The sequence below is a fragment of the Anomaloglossus baeobatrachus genome, chromosome 1 (genome assembly GCF_048569485.1).
Source record: "Anomaloglossus baeobatrachus isolate aAnoBae1 chromosome 1, aAnoBae1.hap1, whole genome shotgun sequence".
NCBI lineage: Eukaryota > Metazoa > Chordata > Amphibia > Anura > Aromobatidae > Anomaloglossus > Anomaloglossus baeobatrachus.
Window position 1 is genome coordinate 942,556,824 of NC_134353.1, and position 27,585 is coordinate 942,584,408.

The 27,585-nt window shown below is 43.8% G+C and overlaps 1 protein-coding gene across 2 annotated transcripts in view; it reads left to right on the forward strand.

The window, feature by feature from the left end:
- Window positions 1-27,585, forward strand: part of EGFLAM (EGF like, fibronectin type III and laminin G domains) — a 150,164-nt gene that overhangs the window by 53,322 nt on the left and 69,257 nt on the right. For both annotated transcript variants that reach the window (XM_075343666.1, XM_075343671.1), the window contains exons 2-6: window positions 13,378-13,487; window positions 18,462-18,545; window positions 21,004-21,030; window positions 25,830-25,947; window positions 27,283-27,418. In XM_075343666.1, coding sequence (XP_075199781.1) covers window positions 13,378-13,487; window positions 18,462-18,545; window positions 21,004-21,030; window positions 25,830-25,947; window positions 27,283-27,418 — 475 coding nt within the window. The remainder of the gene's footprint in view (window positions 1-13,377; window positions 13,488-18,461; window positions 18,546-21,003; window positions 21,031-25,829; window positions 25,948-27,282; window positions 27,419-27,585) is intronic.

Consider the following 27,585-nt stretch of genomic DNA (forward strand, 5'->3'; position numbering starts at 1 on the left):
TGCAAATGTCACAACTCCTCAGCTTCTTCCAGAGACAGGCTCCTTCCAAAGGGGTCAACATAAGAATGAAAATTCTATCGCTGGCATCAGATGGTAAGACACATGACTATTTATTTCGAAGGGGATTTATCACAGAACAAAAGGAAAACATTCCCAGCTCCTCCAATGCAGCAAAACACCACAGCTGCAAATGTCATGACTCCTCAGCTTCTTCCAGAGACAGGCTACTTCCAAAGTAGTTAGCATAAGAATGAAGAATTTGTCACTGGCGTCTGATGGTAAGACACGTGACTTTTTATAGCACAGGGGAGTGATCACAAAGAATTGTACCTGCTGATTAGGGCTACAAAGGACAGACAGATAGGAAAGAGTCTTTAACCCTTACAGCACTAAAAGCAAAAAGATTTCACTCAAATACAAGTAGTGGATCTGCCAGCGATCAGGCGCTTTGACCTCCTGATCTCAGACCCGCCAGAGGACACACTCATATCACCTTTTTATGAAGAGCAGTGGTGCAGCCATTCAATGGGGGTAAGAACGACCAGGAGGCACCAGTACAGTAAGTCATGATGCAGTAGATGTATGTGGTGAGCATCAAAAGGGAAATTAGGTCTAATAGCCATTGTCAACAGTGCAGCAGGTCAGAAGAAGTATGGCCACAAAAAGTTGCTGCCATAGAAATGGCCGGCAGCACCAGTGTCATAGACTAATGGGCACGGGAAGATATAGACACTTCCTTCCTGCCGGAGAGCAAAGGAAGAACCATTGGGGCAAGTGACCGGCACAGGTGGAGACACCATGTAGGTTGGGCAGGAAGGTTCCACATCTTCAGACATAGAGGTGTCCTGCGATGGAGGGGTGGAGAGTGAGACCACCACCCATAGAGGAGTCAATGTGAATGGAGCTCAGGAAAATCCCCCCACCAGTCATAGCTGCCACCTTCCTGTCTTCCCTACTGCGCATATGGCCGATATAGTGTTGGTGGGACCCCAGAATGTCCTCACAGTCCAATACTGGCTGTAATTATGGTACATAGGTACAGATATGAAGTCTGGCTCATGGACACGTTACACATCTGAAGCATCAAAGGATTGCAGAACCTAAACAGACGATAGCAGGATTTCATTACAAGCCACAGAACAGACTGTAAAAGCCTATCCCATATTTCAAACTCTGTAATAACACATTATATTTCAACCAACAGACTATTAAAAAGTATTCACGCCCTTGTGAAATATTCTGTAAATAAATTAATCACATAAACAGTAATGACACACTTTAAGGCCTCTGCCAGACTTCCGCATAAAAAACGTACGTGTCTCATGTTCCGTTTTTCGGGTCCGTGTTCCGTTTTTCATGGGCGTTTCTCCGGTACGTGTGACATCCGTGTGATGGCGTATGGTTGCCGTGTGTGCGTGTGGAATGTCCGTGAGGTGTCCGTATGTGTTGATCTGTGTGTGTTGTAAAATGTCGTTGCTACATGCCCGCTGACAGACGACACAGACAGAGACGAGCGATGAGAATGAACTCGGGTGAACCGCGGCTCTGTCTGTGTCGCGTCCTGATTAGCGGACACCCGTGATGGACTCACCGGTGACCGCTAATCCCCAGAGTAACTGAAGTTAGCGGCGACATTAGCGCTGCCGTCACTCAGGTTACCCTCGGCTAGCTGGAGTCCTCCACCCAACACCTCAACTCACCTGTGACTTCTTCGCTGATCGCGCAGCTCACTTAAGTCACTTAGGCGACTCACTGCCACAGGTGGAGGATCCAGCGGTGGCCGCGAGTAACCTGACGTCATCGGTGATCGCGCGGCTCACTTCAGTCACTTGAGTGACTCGCTGTCACAGGTGGAGGATCCAGCGGTGGCCGCGAGTAACCTGACGTCATCGGTGATCGCGCGGCTCACTTCAGTCACTTGAGTGACTCGCTGTCACAGGTGGAGGATCCAGCGGTGGCCGCGAGTAACCTGACGTCATCGGTGATCGCGCAGCTCACTTCAGTCACTTAGGCGACTCGCTGTCACAGGTGGAGGATCCAGCGGTGGCCGCGAGTAACCTGACGTCATCGGTGATCGTGCAGCTCACTTCAGTCACTCGGGCGACTCGCTGTCACAGGTGGAGGATCCAGTGGTGGCCGCGAGTAACCTGACTGACGTCATCGGTGATCACGTGGCTCACTTCAGTTGCTGCTTGGAGGTGATAGAGAGCGGTCATTGTGTGTGGCTGCTCCTATCACCTTCATGTAGCAGAGCTGAGCGCGCCGTGGGACATCCATGGATTACGCCGGACCTCAATGGGTTTTTTGGTTTGATTAAATTGGTGAACGAGGGTGTTTATTTGTTTAAGTTATTTTAAATAAAGGATTTTTCGTTGCGTGTGTTTATTTAATTTTAATGTACAGAGCTGTGGAAAAAAAAAAAGCGCAGATAGGGTATTACCCCAATAATATGGGGTGAGGAGGGGGGAGTGAATACTCACCAGATAAAGTTGTGCAAGTCACAACCCCTTTAATCGCATGTAATGTATTGATCCAGGCTGCAGCCACCCGATGGCAGATAACAGAGAGTAATAGAGATAGGTGATAATGCCGCGCCAAAGATCACTTCTGGAACCGTAAGATTAACGTATCTTTATTGGCATAGGTCTACGCGTTTCAGGAGCACCGCTCCCTTCCTCAGGACCGTGAAGAACCAAGAGACATCTATTTAATTTTAATAACAGGTTAAACATGGAAGGTGTCTTGGGGAGACGCCTGTCATAATTAACCTAGGACTTAGTGACAGCTATGGGCTGCTGCCATTAACTCCTTATTACCCCAATTGCCACCGCACCAGGAAAATTCGGGAAGAGTCGGGTAGAGTCCCGGAAATGTCGCATCTAATGGATGCAGCTTTTCCGGGCGGCTGATGGCTGATATTGTTAGGATGGTGGCCTCCCCATAACGTAGGGCTCCCCATCCTGAGAATATCAGCCTTCAGCTGTGTGACTTTATCATGGCTGGTATCAAAAATGGGGGGGGACCGCACATCGTTTTTTTAAATTATTTATTTATTTTACTGCATAATATAGTCACGCCCACCGGCTGCTGTGATTGGTTGCAGTGAGACAGCTGTCACTCAGCGTGGGGGCGTGTTTGAATGCAACCAATCATAGGCGCCGGTGGATGGGGGAAACAGAGGATAATAGATTGAATAATGAGCGGCCGGCATTTTCAAAATAATTAAAGCCGCCATATCTTTTGCACAGCTGTTCATTGCCGCGCTGGTGATCGGGGATCGGTAAGTATGAGACAGGGGGAGATACAGACAGACCGACAAAGGGATATTGACTGACAACCACAGAAGAAAAGGGAGATTGACTGACAACCACATAAAAATTAGATTGACCGACATTGCTCACTTAAAAACGCACACGGACGGTACGTGTTGCACACAGACATGCTACATGTGCCGTCCGTGCAGGCACAGACCCATTGACTTTAGCGGGTCCGTACCTGCGTGATGGCGGCGAAAAACGGACATGTCGACCATGTGGGAAAACGCACACACGTACAAACGACACGGACACATGTTATGTGTGTTTTTACGTGTGTGTGCCTGCTACCATAGGGTACATGGGTGTACATGTCTCCGTGCCGCCGGTACGTGCAAAAACGAACCAAACACGTATCGGAGGCCTAAAGTAGTATTTTTCTAAATTCTTACATTATTACAATTATTACATTCTTACAGTACAGCATCATTCCCTTTACAGTCAAATGATCAAGACCTAGTTGTCTTCAACTCCGACAAGGGGAGCTCACTACATACAGGTTTATACAGCCACCACTAGGGGGAGCTCACTACATACAGATTTATACAGCCACCACTAGAGGGAGCTCACTACATACAGATTTATACAGCCACCACTAGAGGGAGCTCACTACATACAGATTTATACAGCCACCACTAGAGGGAGCTCACTACATACAGATTTATACAGTCACCACTAGAGGGAGCTCACTACATACAGGTTTATACAGCCACCACTAGGGGGAGCTCACTACATACAGATTTATACAGTCACCACTAGAGGGAGCTCACTACATACAGATTTATACAGCCACCACAAGAGGGAGCTCACTACATACAGATTTATACAGTCACCACTAGAGGGAGCTCACTACATACAGATTTATACAGCCACCACTAGAGGGAGGTCACTACATACAGATTTATACAGCCACCACTAGAGGGAGCTCACTACATACAGATTTATACAGCCACCACTAGAGGGAGCTCACTACATACAGATTTACACATCCACCACTAGAGGGAGCTCACTACATACAGATTTATACAGCCACCACTAGACGGTGCTCACTATATACAGATTTATACAGCCACCACTAGTGGGAGCTCATTACATACAGATTTATACAGCCACCACTAGAGGGAGCTCACTACATACAGATTTATACAGCCACCACTAGAGGGAGCTCACTACATACAGATTTATACAGCCACCACTAGAGGGTGCTCACTACATACAGATTTATACAGCCACCACTAGAGGGAGCTCACTACATACAGATTTATACAGCCACCACTAGGGGGAGCTCACTACATACAGATTTATACAGTCACCACTAGGGAGAGCTCACTACATACAGATTTATACAGCCACCACTAGAGGGAGCTCACTACATACAGATTTATACAGCCACCACTAGAGGGAGCTCACTACGTACAGATTTATACAGTCACAACTAGTGGGAGCTCACTACATACAGATTTATACAGTCACAACTAGGGGGAGCTCACTACATACAGATTTATACAGCCACCACTAGGGGGAGCTTACTACATACAGATTTATACAGCCACCACTAGAGTGTGCTCACTACATACAAATTTATACAGTCACCACTAGAGGGAGCTCACTACATACAGATTTATACAGCCACCACTAGAGGGAGATCACTACATACAGATTTATACAGACACCACTAGAGGGAGCTCACTACATACAGATTTATACAGTCACCACTAGGGGGAGCTCACTACATACAGATTTATACAGACACCACTAGAGGGAGCTCACTACATACAGATTTATACAGTCACCACTAGGGGGAGCTCACTACATACAGATTTATACAGTCACCACTAGAGGGAGATCACTACATACAGATTTATACAGTCACCACTAGAGGGAGCTCACTACATACAGATTTATACAGTCACCACTAGAGGGAGCTCACTACATACAGATTAATACAGCCACCACTAGGGGGAGCTCACTACATACAGATTTATACAGCCACCACTAGGGGGAGCTCACTACATACAGATTTATACAGCCACCACTAGGGGGAGCTCACTACATACAGATTTATACAGCCACCACTAGAGGGAGCTCACTACATACAGATTTATACAGCCACCACTAGGGGGAGCTCACTACATACAGATTTATACAGTCACCACTAGGGAGAGCTCACTACATACATATTTATACAGCTACCACTAGAGGGAGCTCACTACATACAGATTTATACATCCACCACTAGAGGGAGCTCACTACATACAGATTTATACAGCCACCACTAGGGAGAGCTCACTACATACAGATTTATACAGCCACCACTAAGGAGAGCTCACTACATACATATTTATACAGCCACCACTAGAGGGAGCTCACTACATACAGATTTATACAGTCACCACTAGGAGGAGTTCACTATATACAGATTTATACAGTCACCACTAGGTGGAGCTCACTACATACAGATTTATACAGTCACCACTAGGAGGAGTTCACTATATACAGATTTATACAGTCACCACTTGTAGGAGCTTACTACATACAGATTTATACAGCCACCACTAGGGGGAGCTCACTACATACAGATTTATACAGCCACCACTAGAGGGAGCTCACAACATACAGATTTATACAGTCACCACTAGGAGGAGCTCATTACATACAGATTTATACAACCACCACTAGAGGGAGCTTACTACATACATATTTATACAGCCACCACTAGGGGGAGCTCACTACATACAGATTTATACAGCCACCACTAGGAGGAGCTCACTACATACAGATTTATACAACCACCACTAGAGGGATCTCACTACATACAGATTTATACAGCCACCACTGGAGGGAGCTCACTATATACAGATTTACACAGCCCCCACTAGAGGGAGCTCATTACATACAGATTTATACAGCCACCACTAGAGGGAGCTCACTACATACAGATTTATACAGTCACCACTAGAGGGAGCTCACTACATACAGATTTATACAGCCACCACTAGAGGGAGGTCACTACATACAGATTTATACAGCCACCACTAGAGGGAGCTCACTACATACAGATTTATACAGCCATCACTAGAGGGAGCTCACTACATACAGATTTATACAGCCACCACTAGGGGGAGCTCACTACATACAGATTTATACAGTCACCATTAGAGGGAGGTCACTACATACAGATTTATACAGCCACCACTAGAGGGAGCTCACTACATACAGATATATACAGCCACCACTAGAGGGAGCTCACTTCATACAGATTTACACATCCACCACTAGAGGGAGCTCACTACATACAGATTTATACAGCCACCACTAGAGGGTGCTCACTACATACAGATTTATACAGCCACCACTAGAGGGAGCTCACTACATACAGATTTATACAGCCACCACTAGAGGGAGCTCACTACATACAGATTTATACAATCACCACTAGAGGGTGCTCACTACATACAGATTTATACAGTCACAACTAGGGGGAGCTCACTACATACAGATTTATACAGCCACCACTAGGGGGAGCTTACTACATACAGATTTATACAGCCACCACTAGGGGGAGCTCACTACATACAGATTTATACAGCCACCACTAGAGGGTGCTCACTACATACAGATTTATACAGTCACAACTAGGGGGAGCTCACTACATACAGATTTATACAGCCACCACTAGGGGGAGCTCACTACATACAGATTTATACAGTCACCACTAGAGGGAGCTCACTACATACAGATTTATACAGCCACCACTAGAGGGAGATCACTACATACAGATTTATACAGACACCACTAGAGGGAGCTCACTACATACAGATTTATACAGTCACCACTAGGGGGAGCTCACTACATACAGATTTATACAGACACCACTAGAGGGAGCTCACTACATACAGATTTATACAGACACCACTAGAGGGAGCTCACTACATACAGATTTATACAGCCACCACTAGAGGGAGCTCACTACATACAGATTTATACAGTCACCACTAGAGGGAGCTCACTACATACAGATTTATACAGCCACCACTAGAGGGAGCTCACTACATACAGATTTATACAGTCACCACTAGGGGGAGCTCACTACATACAGATTTATACAGTCACCACTAGGGGGAGCTCACTACATACAGATTTATACAGGCACCACTAGAGGGAGCTCACTACATACAGATTTATACAGTCACCACTAGAGGGAGCTCACTACATACAGATTTATACAGACACCACTAGAGGGAGCTCACTACATACAGATTTATACAGTCACCACTAGAGGGAGCTCACTACATACAGATTTATACAGCCACCACTAGAGGGAGCTCACTACATACAGATTTATACAGCCACCACTAGAGGGAGCTCACTACATACAGATTTATACAGTCACCACTAGAGGGAGCTCACTACATACAGATTTATACAGTCACCACTAGAGGGAGCTCACTACATACAGATTTATACTGCCATCACTAGAGGGAGCTCACTACATACAGATTTATACTGCCACCACTAGAGGAGCTCACTACATACAGATTTATACAGCCACCACTAGAGGGAGCTCACTACATACAGATTTATACAGTCACCACTAGAGGGAGCTCACTACATACAGATTTATACTGCCACCACTAGAGGGAGCTCACTACATACAGATTTATACTGCCACCACTAGAGGAGCTCACTACATACAGATTTATACAGCCACCACTAGAGGGAGCTCACTACATACAGATTTATACAGTCACCACTAGAGGGAGCTCACTACATACAGATTTATACAGTCACCACTAGAGGGAGCTCACTACATACAGATTTATACTGCCACCACTAGAGGGAGCTCACTACATACAGATTTATACTGCCACCACTAGAGGAGCTCACTACATACAGATTTATACAGCCACCACTAGAGGGAGCTCACTACATACAGATTTATACAGTCACCACTAGGAGGAACTCACTACATACAGATTTATACAGGCACCACTAGAGGGAGCTCACTACATACAGATTTATACAGCCACCACTAGAGGGAGCTCACTACATACAGATTTATACAGTCACCACTAGAGGGAGCTCACTACATACAGATTTATACAGCCACCACTAGAGGGAGCTCACTACATACAGATTTATACAGTCACCACTAGGGGGAGCTCACTACATACAGATTTATACAGTCACCACTAGGGGGAGCTCACTACATACAGATTTATACAGGCACCACTAGAGGGAGCTCACTACATACAGATTTATACAGTCACCACTAGAGGGAGCTCACTACATACAGATTTATACAGACACCACTAGAGGGAGCTCACTACATACAGATTTATACAGTCACCACTAGAGGGAGCTCACTACATACAGATTTATACAGCCACCACTAGAGGGAGCTCACTACATACAGATTTATACAGCCACCACTAGAGGGAGCTCACTACATACAGATTTATACAGCCACCACTAGAGGGAGCTCACTACATACAAATTTATACAACTACCACTAGAGGGAGCTCACTACATACAGATTTATACAGTCACCACTAGAGGGAGCTCACTATATACAGATTTATACAGTCACCACTAGGGGGAGCTCACTACATACAGATTTATACAGTCACCACTAGGGGGAGCTCACTACATACAGATTTATACAGCCACCACTAGAGGGAGCTCACTACATACAGATTTATACAGTCACCACTAGGGGGAGCTCACTACATACAGATTTATACAGTCACCACTAGAGGGAGCTCACTACATACAGATTTATACAACTACCACTAGAGGGAGCTCACTACATACAGATTTATACAGCCACCACTAGAGGGAGCTCACTACATACAGATTTATACAGCCACCACTAGAGGGAGCTCACTACATACAGATTTAGACAGACACCACTAGAGGGAGCTCACTACATACAGATTTATACAGCCACCACTAGAGGGAGATCACTATATACAAATTTATACAGTCACCACTAGAGGGAGCTCACTACATGTACAGTAGATTTTAACAAGGCAAGTATTAAGTGTGAACTGTATAAATCCACATGCAATATGTCTGTAGAGGAGCACGTATGTTTGTAAGTGATTTATGACTGCACTCCTGATTGTATTGTTTCTATTTAGGTAAATGTAGACGTGTACTATTTTCTTTAGAGGAGACTGTCTCTTCAGATTGCAGAGACTTGTTTTTGGTCTGTTTGACATTTGTTTACTTTCTGCACTATTGAAAAGTTCTACAACTTTATAATATATCTTATTTTACAATTTGTCACCATTTTGTAGATATGCGTTTGCTGTCAGTGAATGAGAACACTTGTTTCCTGCACATATCTGATACATTGTATCCAGTGCAGACAACGCTCTGTGAGCTGAACACATCAGCAGCAGCTGCTCAGATCTCTGCTGGTTTGTTACAATGTATCAGTCTGGGATGTTTAGCTCATTGTCTTCTCCAGACACTTTGTATCCACTTGTCAGTTGAGCGCAGGATGGCACATTGTGATGTATGGCGTGATTAAGAGATAAGCAGTGGAGGACGGGTGATGGCAGTGATGGCTCCTCACAGGTCGTCTCTGGTCACTATGTAAATGTCTGATGTGGCGCCCCCCGGGGATTGTTACCCGTCACTTCACCCCATGCTGGAGAACAAAGTCTATTAATTCAGTGCTAAGTGATCTAAAAGCCGCAGTGACAGTCACCTGGGGCCGGGTGATGCCGGATTTACATATAGTGTTCGCTTCTTGTATAATTCAACCTGTGCTGACGGCCATATATAAGGTGAAGGAGCCGTCAATTACCGGCCGTGACGGGGGCCGCCATTATTGAGGTCGACAGATGTTAGGTCTCTGGTATTTCAGGAGTCAGTTTTTATTTTATTGTGGTTTTTCTCTTCCCTCGTCTCCTAATGCTCCACACAAACACCTATGACTATATAACTACACAGAGCCAGTGGTGTAAGTAGAGTTCGATGGGCCCCAGTGCAGAATATGGACCTGGCCCCCACTCCCCCCACACCCTCGGGGTACAGGATAATTACACTGACACTCGACTCTTTCCCTCAGCACCCCGCTTTCCCATACTCCAATATCCCGATATAATATTCAATATTAAAATACATCTCATAGTCCTCCATATATTATAATACACTCCCCATAGTCCTCCATATAGTATAATACACCCCATAGTCCTCCATATATTATAATACACTCCCCATAGTCCTCCATATAGTATAATGCACCCCATATTCCTCCATATAGTATAATGCACCCCATATTCTTCCATATAGTATAATGCACCCCATATTCCTCCATATAGTATAATGCACCCTATATTCCTCCATATAGTATAATGCACCCCATATTCCTCCATATAGTATAATACACCCCATATTCCTCCATATAGTATAATACACCCCATATTCCTCCATATAGTATAATGCACCCCATATTCCTCCATATAGTATAATGCACTCCATATTCCTCCATATAGTATAACGCACTCCATATTCCTCCATATAGTATAATGCACCCCATATTCCTCCATATAGTATAATGCACCCCATAGTCCTTCATATAGTATAATGCACCCCATAGTGCTCCATATAGTATAATGCACCCCATAGTCCTCCATATAGTATAATGCACCCCATATCCTCCATATAGTATAATGCACCCCATATTCCTCCATATAGTATAATGTACCCCATAGTCCTCCATATAGTATAATTCACCCCATATTCCTCCATATAGTGTAATGCACCCCATATTCCTCCATATAGTATAATACACCCCATATTCCTCCATATAGTATAATGCACTCCATATTCCTCCATATAGTATAATGCACCTCATATTCCTCCATATAGTATAATGCACCCCATATCCTCCATATAGTATAATGCACTCCATATCCCTCCATATAGTATAATGCACCCCATATTCCTCCATATAGTATAATGCACCCCCATAGTCGTCCATATAGTATAATACACCCCCATAGTCCTCCATAAAGCATAATGCACCCCATATTCCTCCGTATAGTATAATGCACCCCATATTCTCCATATATTATAATGCACCCCATATCCTCCATATAGTATAATGAACCCCATATCCTCCATATAGTATAATGCACCCCCATAGTCGTCCATATAGTATAATGCACTTCCATAGTCCTCCATATAGTATAATGCACCCAATATTCCTTCATATAGTATAATGCACCCCATATTCCTTCATATAGTATAATGCACCTCATATTCCTCCATTTAGTAGTATGCAACCCTTATACTCCACCATATAGTAACATACATATATTAGCATACAACCCCCATATCGTTTAATGCAGCCCCATTTTCCTCCATATAGTATTATGCAGCCTCCATAATACTGTATGGGGGCTCCGATGCCAACGCTGGCACCGGGCCCCATAGCGGTTGTGTGGCCTGCTGCCATTAGCGGTGCACCACTGGCTGAGGTCCTCGATCGCCCGCCCTGAACTACCAGACCCGGTTGTGACGGCGGAGCCACTGCCATTATGTACCTGCACATGACCCTTGTCACTCTATAGCCCCCATGGAGCCGCTGTCATCATGCACCCCCACAGTACCCTTCTCAAGCTATAGCCTCCACGGAGCCACTGCCATCATGCACCCCCACAATACCGTTGTCACCCTATAGCCCTCACAGAGATCTTGCCATCATGCACTCCCACAGTACCCTTGTAACAACCATAGCCACCATGGTGCCACTGCTATCATGCACCACCACAGTACCCTTGTCTCCTTACAGCCCCCCACAGAGCCCCTGTCTCTTTTCCCTCAACGGAGCTGATACCATCATGCACCCCACAGTACCCTTATCATGCTATAGCCCCCACAGTACCCTTATCACCCTATTGCCCCCACAGTACCCTTATCACCCTATAGCCCCAAATTACCCTTATCACCCTATAGCCCCCACAGTACCATTGTCACCCTATAGCCCCAAATTACCCTTATCACCCTATAGCCCCCACAGTACCATTGTCACCCTATAGCCCCCACAGTACCCTTGTCACCCTATAGCCCCCACAGTACCATTGTCACCCTATAGCCCCCACTTTACCATTGTCACCCTATAGCCCCCACAGTACCCTTGTCACCTTATACTCCCACAGTCCGGCTGCCATATACTTTGTGTCCTCACAGTCATCGTCACTTTGTGCCCCCCTTGCCCTTTATTCTATCCCCACCCTATATCTTCACACCAATCCAACAGAGCTGCATCTTTAAGGGTAAGTTCACACAGTGCGTTTTTCGCGGCATTTTTGCGCGTTTTTCGGGTGCGTTTTTGGCCTCAAAACTGCATTACTTTGCTTCCCCAGCAAAGTCTATGAGTTTTCATTTTTGCTGTCCTCACACAACTTTTTTTTTAAGCTGCATTTTTGAGCTTAAAAAAAAATGGACATGTCAATTCTTTCCTGCGTTTTTCTGCGTTTTCCTCCCATGCAATGCAATGGAAAAACGCAGAAAAACGCAGAGATCAAAAACGCAGCAAAACGCAGCCAAAAACGCACCAAATCGCGGCAAAAACGCATGCGTTTTTGCCACGTTTTTTTGCCGTGGGTGCGGTTTTGTGCGTTTTTACCGGCCAAAAACGCACAAAAACACAGCATCAAAAAAATGCAGCGTGTGCACATAGCCTTACCTGTCCTCCCCTCATAAAGATTCTGACACTTCTTGTGTCTCCCACCCCCCGATACATCTGAGTAAATGATGAGTGAGTGGGGGGGCGGTCTATGCTGGTAACATTGCCCCTCATTAGGTGACACTGTAATGGTCCATGGTCCCTGCAGTTGAGGGGTCCCGCGGATCCCCCCACATTGCACTGTGTAATGTCTCCGGTATGTCGCTCGCTGATGCAGATCCCTGATGTCTCCAGATTCTTTATTCCAGTCATATTTTTGCACTTTTCTGGTGTTACTAGATGGCGGTTTTCCTGTAGATGTAGAATCGGGTGGTATTATTATATCCGCCATTAATCCTGTGCCTTTCTGTCTTGCAGAGCGGCTCGGGCCTCCCCTGGACATTCTCCTCGAAGCCATCAACTGCACGGCCTTCAGCGTACAATGGCGGATGCCTCGGCAGCACGCCAGCACCATCAACGGCTACACGGTAAGCGATGAAGCAACGGGAAAAAGGAAAGCATCAATCTAAGTGACAGCCTGGCATTGCTGCTGGAAATCAATTTGGAAATTTGTGGACATTCATAGTTGTCATAGGGATCCAAAACGCCATCCTTCATTAATAGTCACATCCTAAAGGAACTACCTATAAATATAAGGAAAAAAAATGGTGACCGGTGTGTTGTACCATCTGATATTCCTGCTCCCTGTGCAGGCATAGTTGTCATAGGGATCCAAGACACCATCCTTCATTAATAGTCACATCCTAATACAACTAACTATAATTATATATAAGAAAAAACAGGTGACCGGTGTGTTGTTCCACCTGTGATATTCCTGCTCTCTGTACAGGCATAGTTGTCATAGGGATCTAAATAACCTTCTTTATCAAAACTCGTATTATACAAGTATTTAAGTGTAGATACAAAATAGAAATGGGGATCAGGGTGATATTCTTTCTATGTCAGCGCCTTTTCCTGCCATTAATAGTTGTCATAGGGTCATCCTAATCATTGTTCACATCCTAATGAACGTTACATGTAGATACAAACAAGCAATGGGTGTTGCTCTAGGTTGTACCTGTGACAGTACTGCCTACTGCTCATTCATAGTTGTCATAGGGATCCAAATAACCTTCACATCCTAAAGGAAGTTACAAGTAGATGCAACCTACATTGTACCTGTGACAGTACTGCTTATTGATCATTCATAGTTGTCATAGGGATTTAAATCAACATCCTCTTCAGTATCCACATTCGGTTACACGTGGAATTAATAAAGTAATGGAGACGAAGGAGTTATTCCACTTATAATAACGCCTCTTCATGCCATTCATAGTTGTCATAGGGATCAGAATGATTAACCTGATAAAAAATTAATATCCTAAAGGAAGATACATGTGAATATGAAATAAAAAACTAATGGAGACCAGGGAGTTGTTCTGCTTATGATAACACCTCTTCCTGCCAGTCATAGTTGTCATAGGGATCAGGATCATTAACCTGATAAAAATTTGTATTCTAATAGAAGTTACATGTGAATATAAAAAAAAAGGAAGGGGAGACCAGGAAGTTCCACTTTCAACGATGCCTCTTTCTGCCAATCATAGTTGTCATAGGGATTCAAAATAACATACTCACCTACCTGGTGTAAATGGTGCTGTTCTCCTGAATCCGGCGATGTTTTTCTTTTGTCTCTGCGCCTCTCCGTTCCTGAGATACGGCCCTCTGTTCTCTGTATATAAATCTAGTCTTGTTAGACAAATGGGCGTGGCCCTGACCACTTGTTTGTGGCCGCTCTCTTAAAGATCACCTACATTTACCTAAAAACAAGACAAGAAGAAGAGGTCATATCTCGGGAACGGAGAGGCGCAGGAACAAAAGAAAAACGGCGTTGGATTCAGGAGAACAGCGGCTTTTACACAAAGTATAAAAAATATATTTCTGAGGCAAGTGATAGATCCCCTTTAAGTGATTTCCGACTTAATAGACACGAGGACAGTATAGGAGATGACCTAGTTTTGGGTCCATCCATCAGCCATATAAGAAGAGAGGACAATATAAAGTGATGGAGTGTTTTACAGACTTTCTCGATACATTTTCTCATCTTCTTCGTTTCTCAGGGGCGCCATATTTAAAGCCCATCTGCATAAACTCCGAGCGCTCCGATAAGTTCACCACAAAACCAAACAAAATGAGAGACAAGGTTAATAAATTATCAGGAGGAGCCGCAGTAAAAATTAATTGTACTCAGCCCCCCGGGTATTGGAATTGGCTGCGGGCAGGAGACCAATTACATCTATTGATGGAAAATGATATAATAAATTACAGGTGCTGGAAGTTACAGGAGGAAGGGAGGAAAATTCCAAAATATGGAGGATTGTTACCTGCAGGAATCATTTGCCGGAGCCGTTCTTTGTGGATCGAAGCCGAGAGATGGGTCCGCTGCCATTTATTGCTGCAGAAAATGAGTTAATCCTCTGGAGATAACGCTGGAGAGGAGATCTGGGGTCCCACCAGACCCTCCTGCCGCACTTTGATGACAATTTCCACCTAATTAGTAACAATGGGGCAGACAGACTAATCAATAAGAGGATGTAGCCGGAATGAGCTGACGGAAAGATGAAAGAAGAAAGATCGCCGAGTATCTAGAAGAGGCCCCCCCACCCCCACCCACCCCCCACCCCCGCTCATCATTATCTAAGAATGTGTAACACCATCTACATCACAACGCCAGTGACCATGGCAGGATTCATTAGGATGTAGCAACGCCATAAACAAGGAATGGGAAGAAACAGACAAAAACATCCCCGCTGCTGTCCACAGGCCGTGCGGCTTCTCCTATTCACTTCAATGGAGCTGAGCTACGATTCTAGCCTGGAAATAGAAGCGTCAGACATTTCTTCCTATGCTTTCCAACCCTGTTAACTTGAGAACGCCCTCTCCATCTTAAAAAATACTTCATATACTGAGGTGAATGCAGTAAATACTTAGGTTTCAGTCCTAGGGGCGGAGCTTTTGCTGGGTTCACCTGTGACATCAGCACAGGTCCTATGTAACCACTTCTCTCCTGCTGATTACCACAGGTCCTTCACTATCACTTTTTTGGTGATCTCTGCCCATTATGGTCACATGATCATGACATCAGCACAGGTCCTGCACAACCACTTCTCTTCTGCTGATTACCACAGTTTCTTCACTATCATTTCTCTGCTGAGCTCCACCCATTAACGGTCGTATGATTAAGACATCAGCACAGGTCCTGCACAACCACTTCTCTTCTGTTGATTACCACAGGTCCTTCACTATCACTTCTCTGCTGAGCTCCACCCATGAACGGTCACATGATCATGACATCAGCACAGGTCCTGCACAACCACTTCTCTTCTGCTGATTACCACAGGTCCTTCACTACCACTTCTCTGCTGAGCTCCACCCATGAACGGTCACATGATCATGACATCAGCACAGGTCCTGCACAACCACTTCTCTTCTGCTGATTACCACAGGTCCTTCACTACCACTTCTCTGCTGAGCTCCACCCATGAACGGTCACATGATTGTGACATCAGCACAGGTCCTTCACCACCATTTCTACAATGTTAAGCTCTGGAACTCAGCATTGGAGAAGTGGCAGTGAAGGACCTGGGCTGATGTCACGATCATGTGACCATAATGGGGGGAGCTCAGCAGAGAAGTGATAGTTAAGGACCTGTGGTGTAATCAATTACAATGCTGGGGGTCTGACTAAGTTAAAAAAAAGAATCGTGACTGAACTTAAATGATAGTGACTGATCTCAGCAAAAGCTCCGCCCCTATGACTGAAACCCATTAAAAGATTCCCAATGTCTTTTAAGTGATGCAGTGTTCATCACTAATATGGTTTTTGTTTTGTTTGTTTGTTTTAAATTACATGTTTTTATCTTAAAGACTTCATATGCTGAGGTGAATGCAGTAAATACCTTAGGTTTCAGTCATAGGGGCGGAGCTTTTGCTGGGCTCAGTCACTGTCACTCAAGTTCAAGTAGGATTCTTTTTTGCACTTAGTCACTCCGCCCACATTGTAATTGATTACACCCCAGTTCCTTCCACATCACTTCTCTGCTGAGCTCCGCCCATTATGGTCACATGATTGTGACATCAGCACAGGTCCTGCACAACCACTTCTCTTCTGCTGATTACCACAGGTCCTTCACTATCACTTTTCTGCTGAGCTCCGCCCATTATGGTCACATGATCATGATATCAGCACAGGTCCTGCACAACCACTTCTCTTCTGCTGATTACCACAGGTCCTTCACTATCACTTTTCTGCTGAGCTCCGCCCATTATGGTCACATGATCATGATATCAGCACAGGTTCTGCACAACCACTTCTCTTCTGCTGATTACCACAGGTCCTTCACTATCACTTTTCGGCTGAGCTACACCCATTATGGTCACATGATTGTGACATCAGCACAGGTCCTGCACAACCACTTCTCTTCTGCTGATTACCACAGGTCCTTCACTATCACTTCTCTGTTGAGTTCCACCCATTATGGTCACATGATGGTGACATCACAGGTTCTTCACCACCATTTCTCCAATGTTCAGCTCTGGAGCTCAGCATTGGAGAAGTGGTGATGAAGGGCCTGTGCTGATGTCATAATTATGTAACCATAATGGGCGGAGCTCAGCAGAGAAGTGACGTTGAGGGACCTGTGGTGTAATCAATTATAATGCTGGGGGCGTGACTAAGTTAAAAAAGAATCCTGCCTGAACTTGAGTGACAGTGACTGATCCCAGCAAAAGCTCCGCCCCTATGACTGAAACCTAAGGTACTTTTTGCATTCATCTAAGCATATAAAGTCTTTTTTTTTTTTACATAAATACATGGTGTTTTGGGGGTTTTTTTTTAAACCATGTTAGTGATGCACATTGTATCATTTAAAACACATTGGGTGCAGTTTAGTATAAAAAATAGACATGACAGGTTCCCTTTAAGTGCAGAGATCTCGAACTTTGGAGGTTTCGCAGGAAACAATTTTGAATTTGCAACTTTTATTCGTAAACATTCTAAACACAGAAGTCAACATTCTGTTCTATAAATAATAAATCGCTGCAGCCACCACTAGGGGGAGCTATACATGCGCACAGATAAGATAAGAGCTTCTTTAGCGCCCCCTCCATAAACCCTCTGCAAGCCCCCCCCCCCATGATACTTTTAAAACAATAGATTCCAGGTTCTAACCCTTTTTTTTTTTTAAATATATTTTTTAATAACCTTAATGATGTTTGGGACGCGGTGGTGATATTTCATCCCATGGGGGCGGTATTAATATGTTAAATATTTGATCATATATTTCCAGTGCGTTATTAGCATGATGCCTTTGTCATCTTCACTATTATTATCTGTGCAGCTTAATGACTGATTATTTTATGCGGTTGGACCCTCGTTATATTTCTCATTTTCTCTCTCGCAGGTTTTCTACACTGAAGTAATTAACGGCAAACACGTGAAACAGCAAACGCAGGACGTTCCCCTCACACTGGACATGCTGAACGTGGTATGTTCCATAATTACAGGAATTATTTTTAGTTTTTCCTTTAGAGATCAGTGCTTTATTATAAGTGCAAAATACGTATAATCCCTTTTTTTTCCTTTCAGCATTTAATGTATGGGTTAGATAACTTTATATTTTGGTAGATCAGACTTTTCCGGGCAGTATGGTACAGAATATACTTTTTAAATGAGAAATGGCACAGGGAAAAGTTGGACACTTAATAGAATAGCCTTTGTTGCACAATTGCGTGCATTGCTCAGGTGCAGTTTGGCCCATTCTTCCACACACACGCTCCTCACATCCTGCAGATCCCGGCTCCTTCTATGAACTCTGAGCTTTAGTTCCTTCCATACGTTTTCTATTGGATTCAGCTCTGGTGATCGGCTCGGCCATTCCAGCAGCTTTATTTTCTTTCCTTGGATGTGTGTTCAGGGTCATCGTCTGCTGAAATCTCCCCCTCGTTTCATCTTCATCATCCCGGTAGACGGCAGCAGAGTTTTATCAGGAATGTCTCGGAACATTTGTCCATTCATTCTTTCTTCACTGATATGAAGTTTTCCAGTGCCATCTGCTGAAAAACAGCCCCACACCATGATGTTCCCACCTCCACACTTCACTGTTGGTGTTTTTGGGGTGATTTACCTTTTGACCTCCAAACATGGTGTGTATTATGGCCTCCAAAGAGTTCAGTTTTGGTCTCATCTAACCAGACTATATTCTCCAGTATTTCACAGGTCTAAATGTTGTTGAGGAAACTTTAAATGCTGTTTAAACTGCTTCTTGTTCAGCAATGGAGACCTGTGTGGTGAGCGTGCATACAGGAGCGTGCATACAGGAGCGTGCATACAGGAGCATTCATACAGGAGCATGCGTACATGAGCATGTATAAAGGAGCGTGCATACAGGAGCGTGCATACAGGAGCATTCATACAGGAGCGTGCATACAGGAGCGTGCATACAGGAGCGTGCATACAGGAGCGTGCATACAGGAGCGTGCATACAGGAGCGTGCGTACAGGAGCATTCATACAGGAGCGTGCATACAGGAGCGTGCGTACAGGAGCATTCATACAGGAGCGTGCATACAGGAGCGTGCATACAGGAGCGTGCATACAGGAGCATTCATACAGGAGCGTGCGTACATGAGCATGTATACATGAGCGTGCATACAGGAGCGTGCATACAGGAGCATTCATACAGGAGCGTGCATACAGGAGCGTGCGTACAGGAGCGTGCGTACAGGAGCGTGCGTACAGGAGCGTGCATACAGGAGCGTGCGTACAGGAGCATTCATACAGGAGCGTGCATACAGGAGCGTGCATACAGGAGCGTGCATAAAGGAGCGTGCGTACAGGAGCGTGCGTACAGGAGCGTGCGTACAGGAGCGTGCATACAGGAGCGTGCATACAGGAGCGTGCGTATAGGAGCGTGCATACAGGAGCGTGCATACATGCCATGGAGGGCGAGTGCATTACTTACTGGTTTTTTTATAAAAAAAAATTGTACCTACTAATTCCAGGTCTTTCTGTAGCTCTATACAGGTGTCCTTGGCTCTCGGATGAATCTTTTGATATTTGTTTTAACTCCTCTGTGTGAATCACCTGCTCTTGGCCATTTTATGGTGAAATGATGTTCTTTCCACTTTCGGATTATGAACCCAACAGTCACTGGAACCTTCAGGAGTTTATAAACTCTTCTGTAACCAATGCCATCAGTATTTTTTGCATTAATAAGGTTGTGAAGGTCTTGAGACAGCTCACTGGTTTTACCCATCATGAGATGTTTCTTGTGTGGCTCCTTGGTAATGAGACACCTTTATATAGGCCATTAGTTGAACCAGCTGATATTATTTATCACTAAGTGGCAGAATTGCTTTCTAATTACTGATAGATTTCAGCTGGTGTCAGGACTTTCCATGGCTTTTGCACATCTCTTTCTTCATGTATTCAATACTTTTTCCCTGTGTCAGTTCTCATTATTACACATAATTTATGGATATCTGTGGTTTGATTTCTTTCACTGTGTGGATTGCTTGTGTTATTACCGACATCTGGTGAAAAATTAATGTCAATAATAGCACCGCCAGAAATATATTTACTTAGAAAAATGACGTGTTCAATACTTATTTCACCCATTGTATGACCTTTATACTTTGTCTTGCACTTTTTTTTAGCTTTTGTTGGATTATTTTCCTGCCTGTGTGTACTGTAACCTATGTGTATTATTTGTGGCTGATTTGTAGCCAGATTTCTCCACGTCTCAGACCCCAGAAGCGAGAAGTGCTCTTGTTGTGACCCCCGAGAATCGCGCTGTTTTACTACGGAGCGTTGTAGCAGTTGTAGCTTTCCTTTAGTCATTGAGTCATTATTATGGAGACCTCGCGACACAGATTCTAGTTAATTACCTTGATACATTTTAGAAAACATTCTATAAAATAAATAAATAAACTGTTTCTATTTCAGGGGCAATTGGAAACAACGGAACTGTTTGTAAGTAGAGTCCAGCAATGTTCTATTATTATTATTGGGAATATTGGGAGAATAAGATAATAATATTTATTATTTATTAAATATATTTATCGACTTCTTCGTGGAAAATGTTATTTTTCTTTTATCTAAATTTTGTATTTTTGGCTAAAAATATAGATTTTTTTTGCAGTTGGGTTTTATTAAAATATTTCCACCATTTGGCTTTTAAGGCTTTTTGTTTCTCTGCAGAATGAGATTTAATAAGAACCTGTCAGGAACGTTTCTCTGACCGGAGAGTGTAATTCTTTTCTCGTTCTTCTACTAAACGACCAGAGACCACATCAAACGAGAGTTAAACTTTGATGTGGTCAAATATAAGCTTAAAAGAGCTGAGTGACAGATAGAAGAGTTACAAACTATCGTCAGCTCACTGATGGGTTCTTAGTTAACTCATTCTGCAGTTAGTAGGGTCAGCTCACTGATGGATCCTTAGTTTATTCATTCTGCAGTTTGTAGGGTCAGCTCACTGATGGATCCTTAGTTAACTCATTCTGCAGTTAGTAGGGTAAGCTCACTGATTGATTCTTAGTTAACTCATTCTGCAGTTAATAGGTATAATATGGGAGAGAAAGGCGCAATAGGGTCTTACCCGATATACTGGGTAGAATAGGTAAAGGAGTAGTGCACTCACCTGATCGGGTTGTGCCAGTCACAACCCCTTCATAGACGTAAATGAGTGCCTTTGCGGTCCAGCAGCAGCCCCGTTTCAAAGCGATGCAATAAGGAAAAAAACTAGAGGAAAAACAGGTTTTTTGCCGCGCTAAAAACCACGACCATCAATGTTATAAAAACAATGTTCTTTTTATTGAATAATTCCAACGCGTTTCAGAGACTTTTCTGTCTCCTTCCTCAGGGAAAAAAGAACTTTTCAAAAAACCTGTTTTTCCTCCAGTTTTTTTCCTTATTGCTGTTAGTAGGGTAAGCTCACTGATGGATTCTTAGTTTACTCATTCTGCAGTTAGTAGAGTCAGCTCACTGATGGATTCTTAGTTAACTCATTCTGATGTTAGTAGGGTCAGCTCACTGATGGATTCTTAGTTAACTCATTCTGATGTTAGTAGGGTCAGCTCACTGATTGATTCTTAGTTAACTCATTCTGATGTAATTTGGATCACCTTACTGATGGATTCTTAGTTAACTCATTCTGCAGTTAGTAGGGTCAGCTCACTGATGGATGTTTAGATACCTCATTCCGCTGTTAATAGAGTCAGCTCACTGATGGATCCTTAGTTAACTCATTCTGCAGTTAGTAGGGTCAGCTCACTGATGGGTTCTTAGTTTACTCATTCTGCTGTTAGTAGGGCAGCTCACTGATGGATTCTTAGTTTACTCATTCTGCAGTTAGTAGGGTCAGCTCACTGATGGATTCTTAGTTTACTCATTCTGCTGTTAGTAGGGTCAGCTCACTGATTGATTCTTAGTTAACTCATTCTGCAGTTAGTAGGGTCATCTCACTGATGGTTTCTTAGTTAACTCATTCTGATGTTAGTAGGGTCAGCTCACTGATGGATCCTTAGTTAACTCATTCTGCAGTTGGTAGAATCAGCTCACTGATGGATTCTTAGTTAACTCATTCTGCAGTTGGTAGAATCAGCTCACTGATGGATTCTTAGTTAACTCATTCTGCAGTTAGTAGGGTCATCTCACTGATGGATTCTTAGATAACTCATTCTGCAGTTAGTAGAGTCAGCTCACTGATGGATTCTTAGATAACTCATTCTGCAGTTAGTAGGGTCAGCTCACTGATGGATTATTAGTTAACTCATTCTGCAGTTAGTAGGGTCAGCTCACTGATGGATTCTTAGATAACTCATTCTGCAGTTAGTAGGGTCAGCTCACTGATGGATTATTAGTTAACTCATTCTGCAGTTAGTAGGGTCAGCTCACTGATGGATGTTTAGATACCTCATTCCGCTGTTAATAGGGTCAGCTCACTGATGGATCCTTAGTTAACTCATTCTGCAGTTGGTAAGGTCAGTTCACTGATGGATTCTTAGATAACTCATTCTGCAGTTAGTGGGGTCAGCTCACTGATGGATCCTTAGTTAACTCATTCTGCAGTTGGTAAGGTCAGTTCACTGATGGATTCTTAGTTAACTCATTCTGCAGTTAGTAGGGTCAGCTCACTGATGGATCCTTAGTTAACTCATTCTGCAGTTAGTAGGGTCAGCTCACTGATGGATCCTTAGTTAACTCATTCTGCAGTTGGTAAGGTCAGTTCACTGATGGATTCTTAGTTAACTCATTCTGCAGTTAGTAGGGTCAGCTCACTGATGGATCCTTAGTTAACTCATTCTGCAGGTAGTAGGGTCAGCTCACTGATGGATCCTTAGTTAACTCATTCTGCAGTTAGTAGGGTCAGCTCACTGATGGATCCTTAGTTAACTCATTCTGCAGGTAGTAGGGTCAGCTCACTGATGGATCCTTAGTTAACTCATTCTGCAGTTAGCAGGGTCAGCTCACTGATGGATACTTAGTTAACTCATTCTGCAGTCAGTAAGGGCGGAGGGGTCAAAGTTAGGCAATCTTTCATTGGATGCAGATTTTCAGCTTGGCCCCATGCCCCTGCATCTAAACACCCAAGTAAAGCGCTGTACCTGCACCATAATGGGGGGGCCCGATTTAATCTTTGCTGTGACCCCCTTTCTTCTTTGTATGCCACTATGTAGAATATAAGAATGCAAATAATCAAAAACTCACCTGTGTCCGGTCATTTACCCAGTTGTATCACTTTGTCCTCACTTTTCACTCATGTAAAACATGTAATAAATGCCTAATGACCGCCTCTAGGACCCCCACCCATCAGCATAATGGGGGCTCCGTGACCTCCATCTGCCAATTCCTATCCTACAAATATTGAGAAGCTTCTTAGCTCTTTCCCTGACGTAAACTTCAAAGAAGAGGCCTGGACTCCGCTTCATTGAAGTGTTTGGAGAATGAAGGTTAGCGGACCCCCGTCCTGCTACTGAGTGAGGGTCCCATGGCCCTGTGGATATGACATAAATCTAAGAATTAACCCTCTAACAACAGAATATCCTCTGGCATTATCATTTTCCAAATCAAGTACAGTGTAATGGATAATATATCCCCAGAGCAGCTGTAACTAATGAGAGCGGTGCTGCCCCCTCCTGGGCTTCACTGGTTCTGCAACTACTGTAATGTTATGTATTTGTTATTGTCTTCTGAGATAAGAATTAAAAAAATATACAGTCAAATTTCTGCAGAGTATAATGACCTCATACATGAGAATAGGTTTTTTTTATTTTATCGAATAACAAACTGCAAAGTGAACGAAAGAAAATGCTTTGTTTAGCTCACAGAGCGTTGTCTGCACTGGATACAATGTATCAGTCTGGAGTCCGGGATGTTTAGCTCACAGAGCGTTGTCTGCACTGGATACAATGTATCAGTCTGGGATGTTTAGCTCACAGAGCATTGTCTACACTGGATACAATGTATCAGTCTGGGATGTTTAGCTCACAGAGCATTGTCTACACTGGATACAATGTATCAGTCTGGGATGTTTAGCTCACAGAGCATTGTCTACACTGGATACAATGTATCAGTCTGGAGTCTGGGATGTTTAGCTCACAGAGCATTGTCTGCACTGGATACAATGTATCAGTCTGGAGTCCGGGATGTTTAGCTCACAGAGCATTCTCTGCACTGGATACAATGTATCAGTCTGGAGTCTGGGATGTTTAGCTCACAGAGCATTGTCTGCACTGGATACAATGTATCAGTCTGGAGTCCGGGGTGTTTAGCTCACAGAGCATTGTCTGCACTGGATACAATGTATCAGTCTGGAGTCCGGGATGTTTAGCTCACAGAGCATTCTCTGCACTGGATACAATGTATCAGTCTGGAGTCTGGGATGTTTAGCTCACAGAGCATTGTCTACACTGGATACAATGTATCAGTCTGGGATGTTTAGCTCACAGAGCATTGTCTGCACTGGATACAATGTATCAGTCTGGAGTCCGGGGTGTTTAGCTCACAGAGCATTGTCTACACTGGATACAATGTATCAGTCTGGAGTCTGGGATGTTTAGCTCACAGAGCATTGTCTGCACTGGATACAATGTATCAGTCTGGAGTCCGGGATGTTTAGCTCACAGAGCATTCTCTGCACTGGATACAATGTATCAGTCTGGAGTCCAGGATGTTTAGCTCACAGAGCATTGTCTACACTGGATACAATGTATCAGTCTGGAGTCCGGGATGTTTAGCTCACAGAGCATTCTCTGCACTGGATACAATGTATCAGTCTGGAGTCTGGGGTGTTTAGCTCACAGAGCATTGTCTGCACTGGATACAATGCATCAGGCTGGAGTCCGGGGTGTTTAGCTCACAGAGCATTGTCTGCACTGGATACAATGTATCAGTCTGGAGTCCGGGGTGTTTAGCTCACAGAGCATTGTCTGCACTGGATACAATGCATCAGGCTGGAGTCTGGGATGTTTAGCTCACAGAGCATTGTCTGCACTGGATACAATGCATCAGGCTGGAGTCCGGGGTGTTTAGCTCACAGAGCATTGTCTGCACTGGATACAATGTATCAGTCTGGAGTCCGGGGTGTTTAGCTCACAGAGCATTGTCTGCACTGGATACAATGCATCAGGCTGGAGTCTGGGATGTTTAGCTCACAGAGCATTGTCTGCACTGGATACAATTGATATTACAGAATATCTGGCTGGTTTCCAGTTTCTTCCATAGAGAGCTGTAGTAATGTGTTAATAATCTTTTATCTCCCTGATTAGAAAGTCGTCCTCGGCAGTCTACAGCCAGGAACATTGCATCGGGTCAGTGTTGGAGCCTATAGCTGGGCAGGTAAAGGGAGGGCGAGTATGCCACGAGATGTATCAACGTTATCGCCAGGTAAGAGCCTCCATTACACTAACCAAACCTTACAACCTGGTTCACTCTGCACTCAGGATACATGTATGTCAGCAAAGAAATACTCCAGGAATGAAGCCCCCCGTACACATCGTCCTCACAGCATAATCTCAAATGGCAATCTAATATATAGAGGGGCATGCCAGGCACAAAGGGGCATGCCACTGCCCCTATAGACAAGAATATAACTACTATAATACTGCCCCTATGTACAAGAATATAACTACTATAATATTGCCCCCATGTACAAGAATATAACTACTATAATACTGCCCCTATGTACAAGAATATAACTACTATAATACTGCTCCTATGTACAAGAACATAACTACTATAATACTGCCCCTATGTACAAGAATATAACTACTATAATACTGCTCCTATGTACAAGAATATAACTACTATAATACTGCTCCTATGTACAAGAATATAACTACTATAATACTGCCCCTATGTACAAGAATATAACTACTATAATACTGCTCCTATATACAAGAATATAACTACTATAATACTGCCCCTATGTACAAGAATATAACTACTATAATACTGCCCCTATGCACAGGAATATAACTACTATAATACTGCCCCTATGTACAAGAATATAACTACTATAATACTGCCCCCTATGTACAAGAATATAACTACTATAATACTGCCCCCTATGTACAAGAATATAACTACTATAATACTGCCCCCTATGTACAAGAATATAACTATTATAATACTGCTCCTATATACAAGAATATAACTACTATAATACTGCCCCTATGTACAAGAATATAACTACTATAATACTGCCCCTATGCACAGGAATATAACTACTATAATACTGCCCCTATGTACAAGAATATAACTACTATAATACTGCCCCCTATGTACAAGAATATAACTACTATAATACTGCTCCTATGTACAAGAATATAACTACTATAATACTGCCTCTATGTACAAGAATATAACTACTATAATACTGCCTCTATGTACAAGAATATAACTACTATAATACTGCCCCCTATGTACAGGAATAGGTCATATATTGTATTGCATGTGTCGGAGTGCGGATTACCAGCGCCCCTGTACATACTTGTTATCCAGCGCTGCTTATAGATTGATTTTCGCTGTTGTACTTCACAAATGAGCTGTGATGAATGTAATGAATCAATGCAGTAATCACTACAAATTGCACCCGTGCGCCTTCCCGGGGGATTCATTGTGCCTCGGTTAATAGGTAGTTATTCTCTACTGGTTCATAAATTACCGCTTTTTGCCGTCGTGGTGCTAGAAGCAGCCAGCGCTGACCGTTTCTTCTTACAGATATGTGCCTGGTGCCGGATCCCCCGTTGCAGCCCCAGGTGGTAGTTGTGTCAGACGCGGAGGTAGCCATTTCATGGAAGCCGGGAGCCAGTGAGGGCAGCGCCACCGTTCTGTATTACTCCGTGGCTTACAGGAGGTTGGTGCACAGCACATCTGTCTTATCACAATGTATCACTGTATGTGAAATGTATCAGTCCATAGCTCAGGCTTCTGCTCTCACAGAGGATTCCCTGCATGGGATACAGGGGTAGAAAACTCTCAGGCTCAGGACAATGCGATTTTATATCTACCAAATGCAAAGAA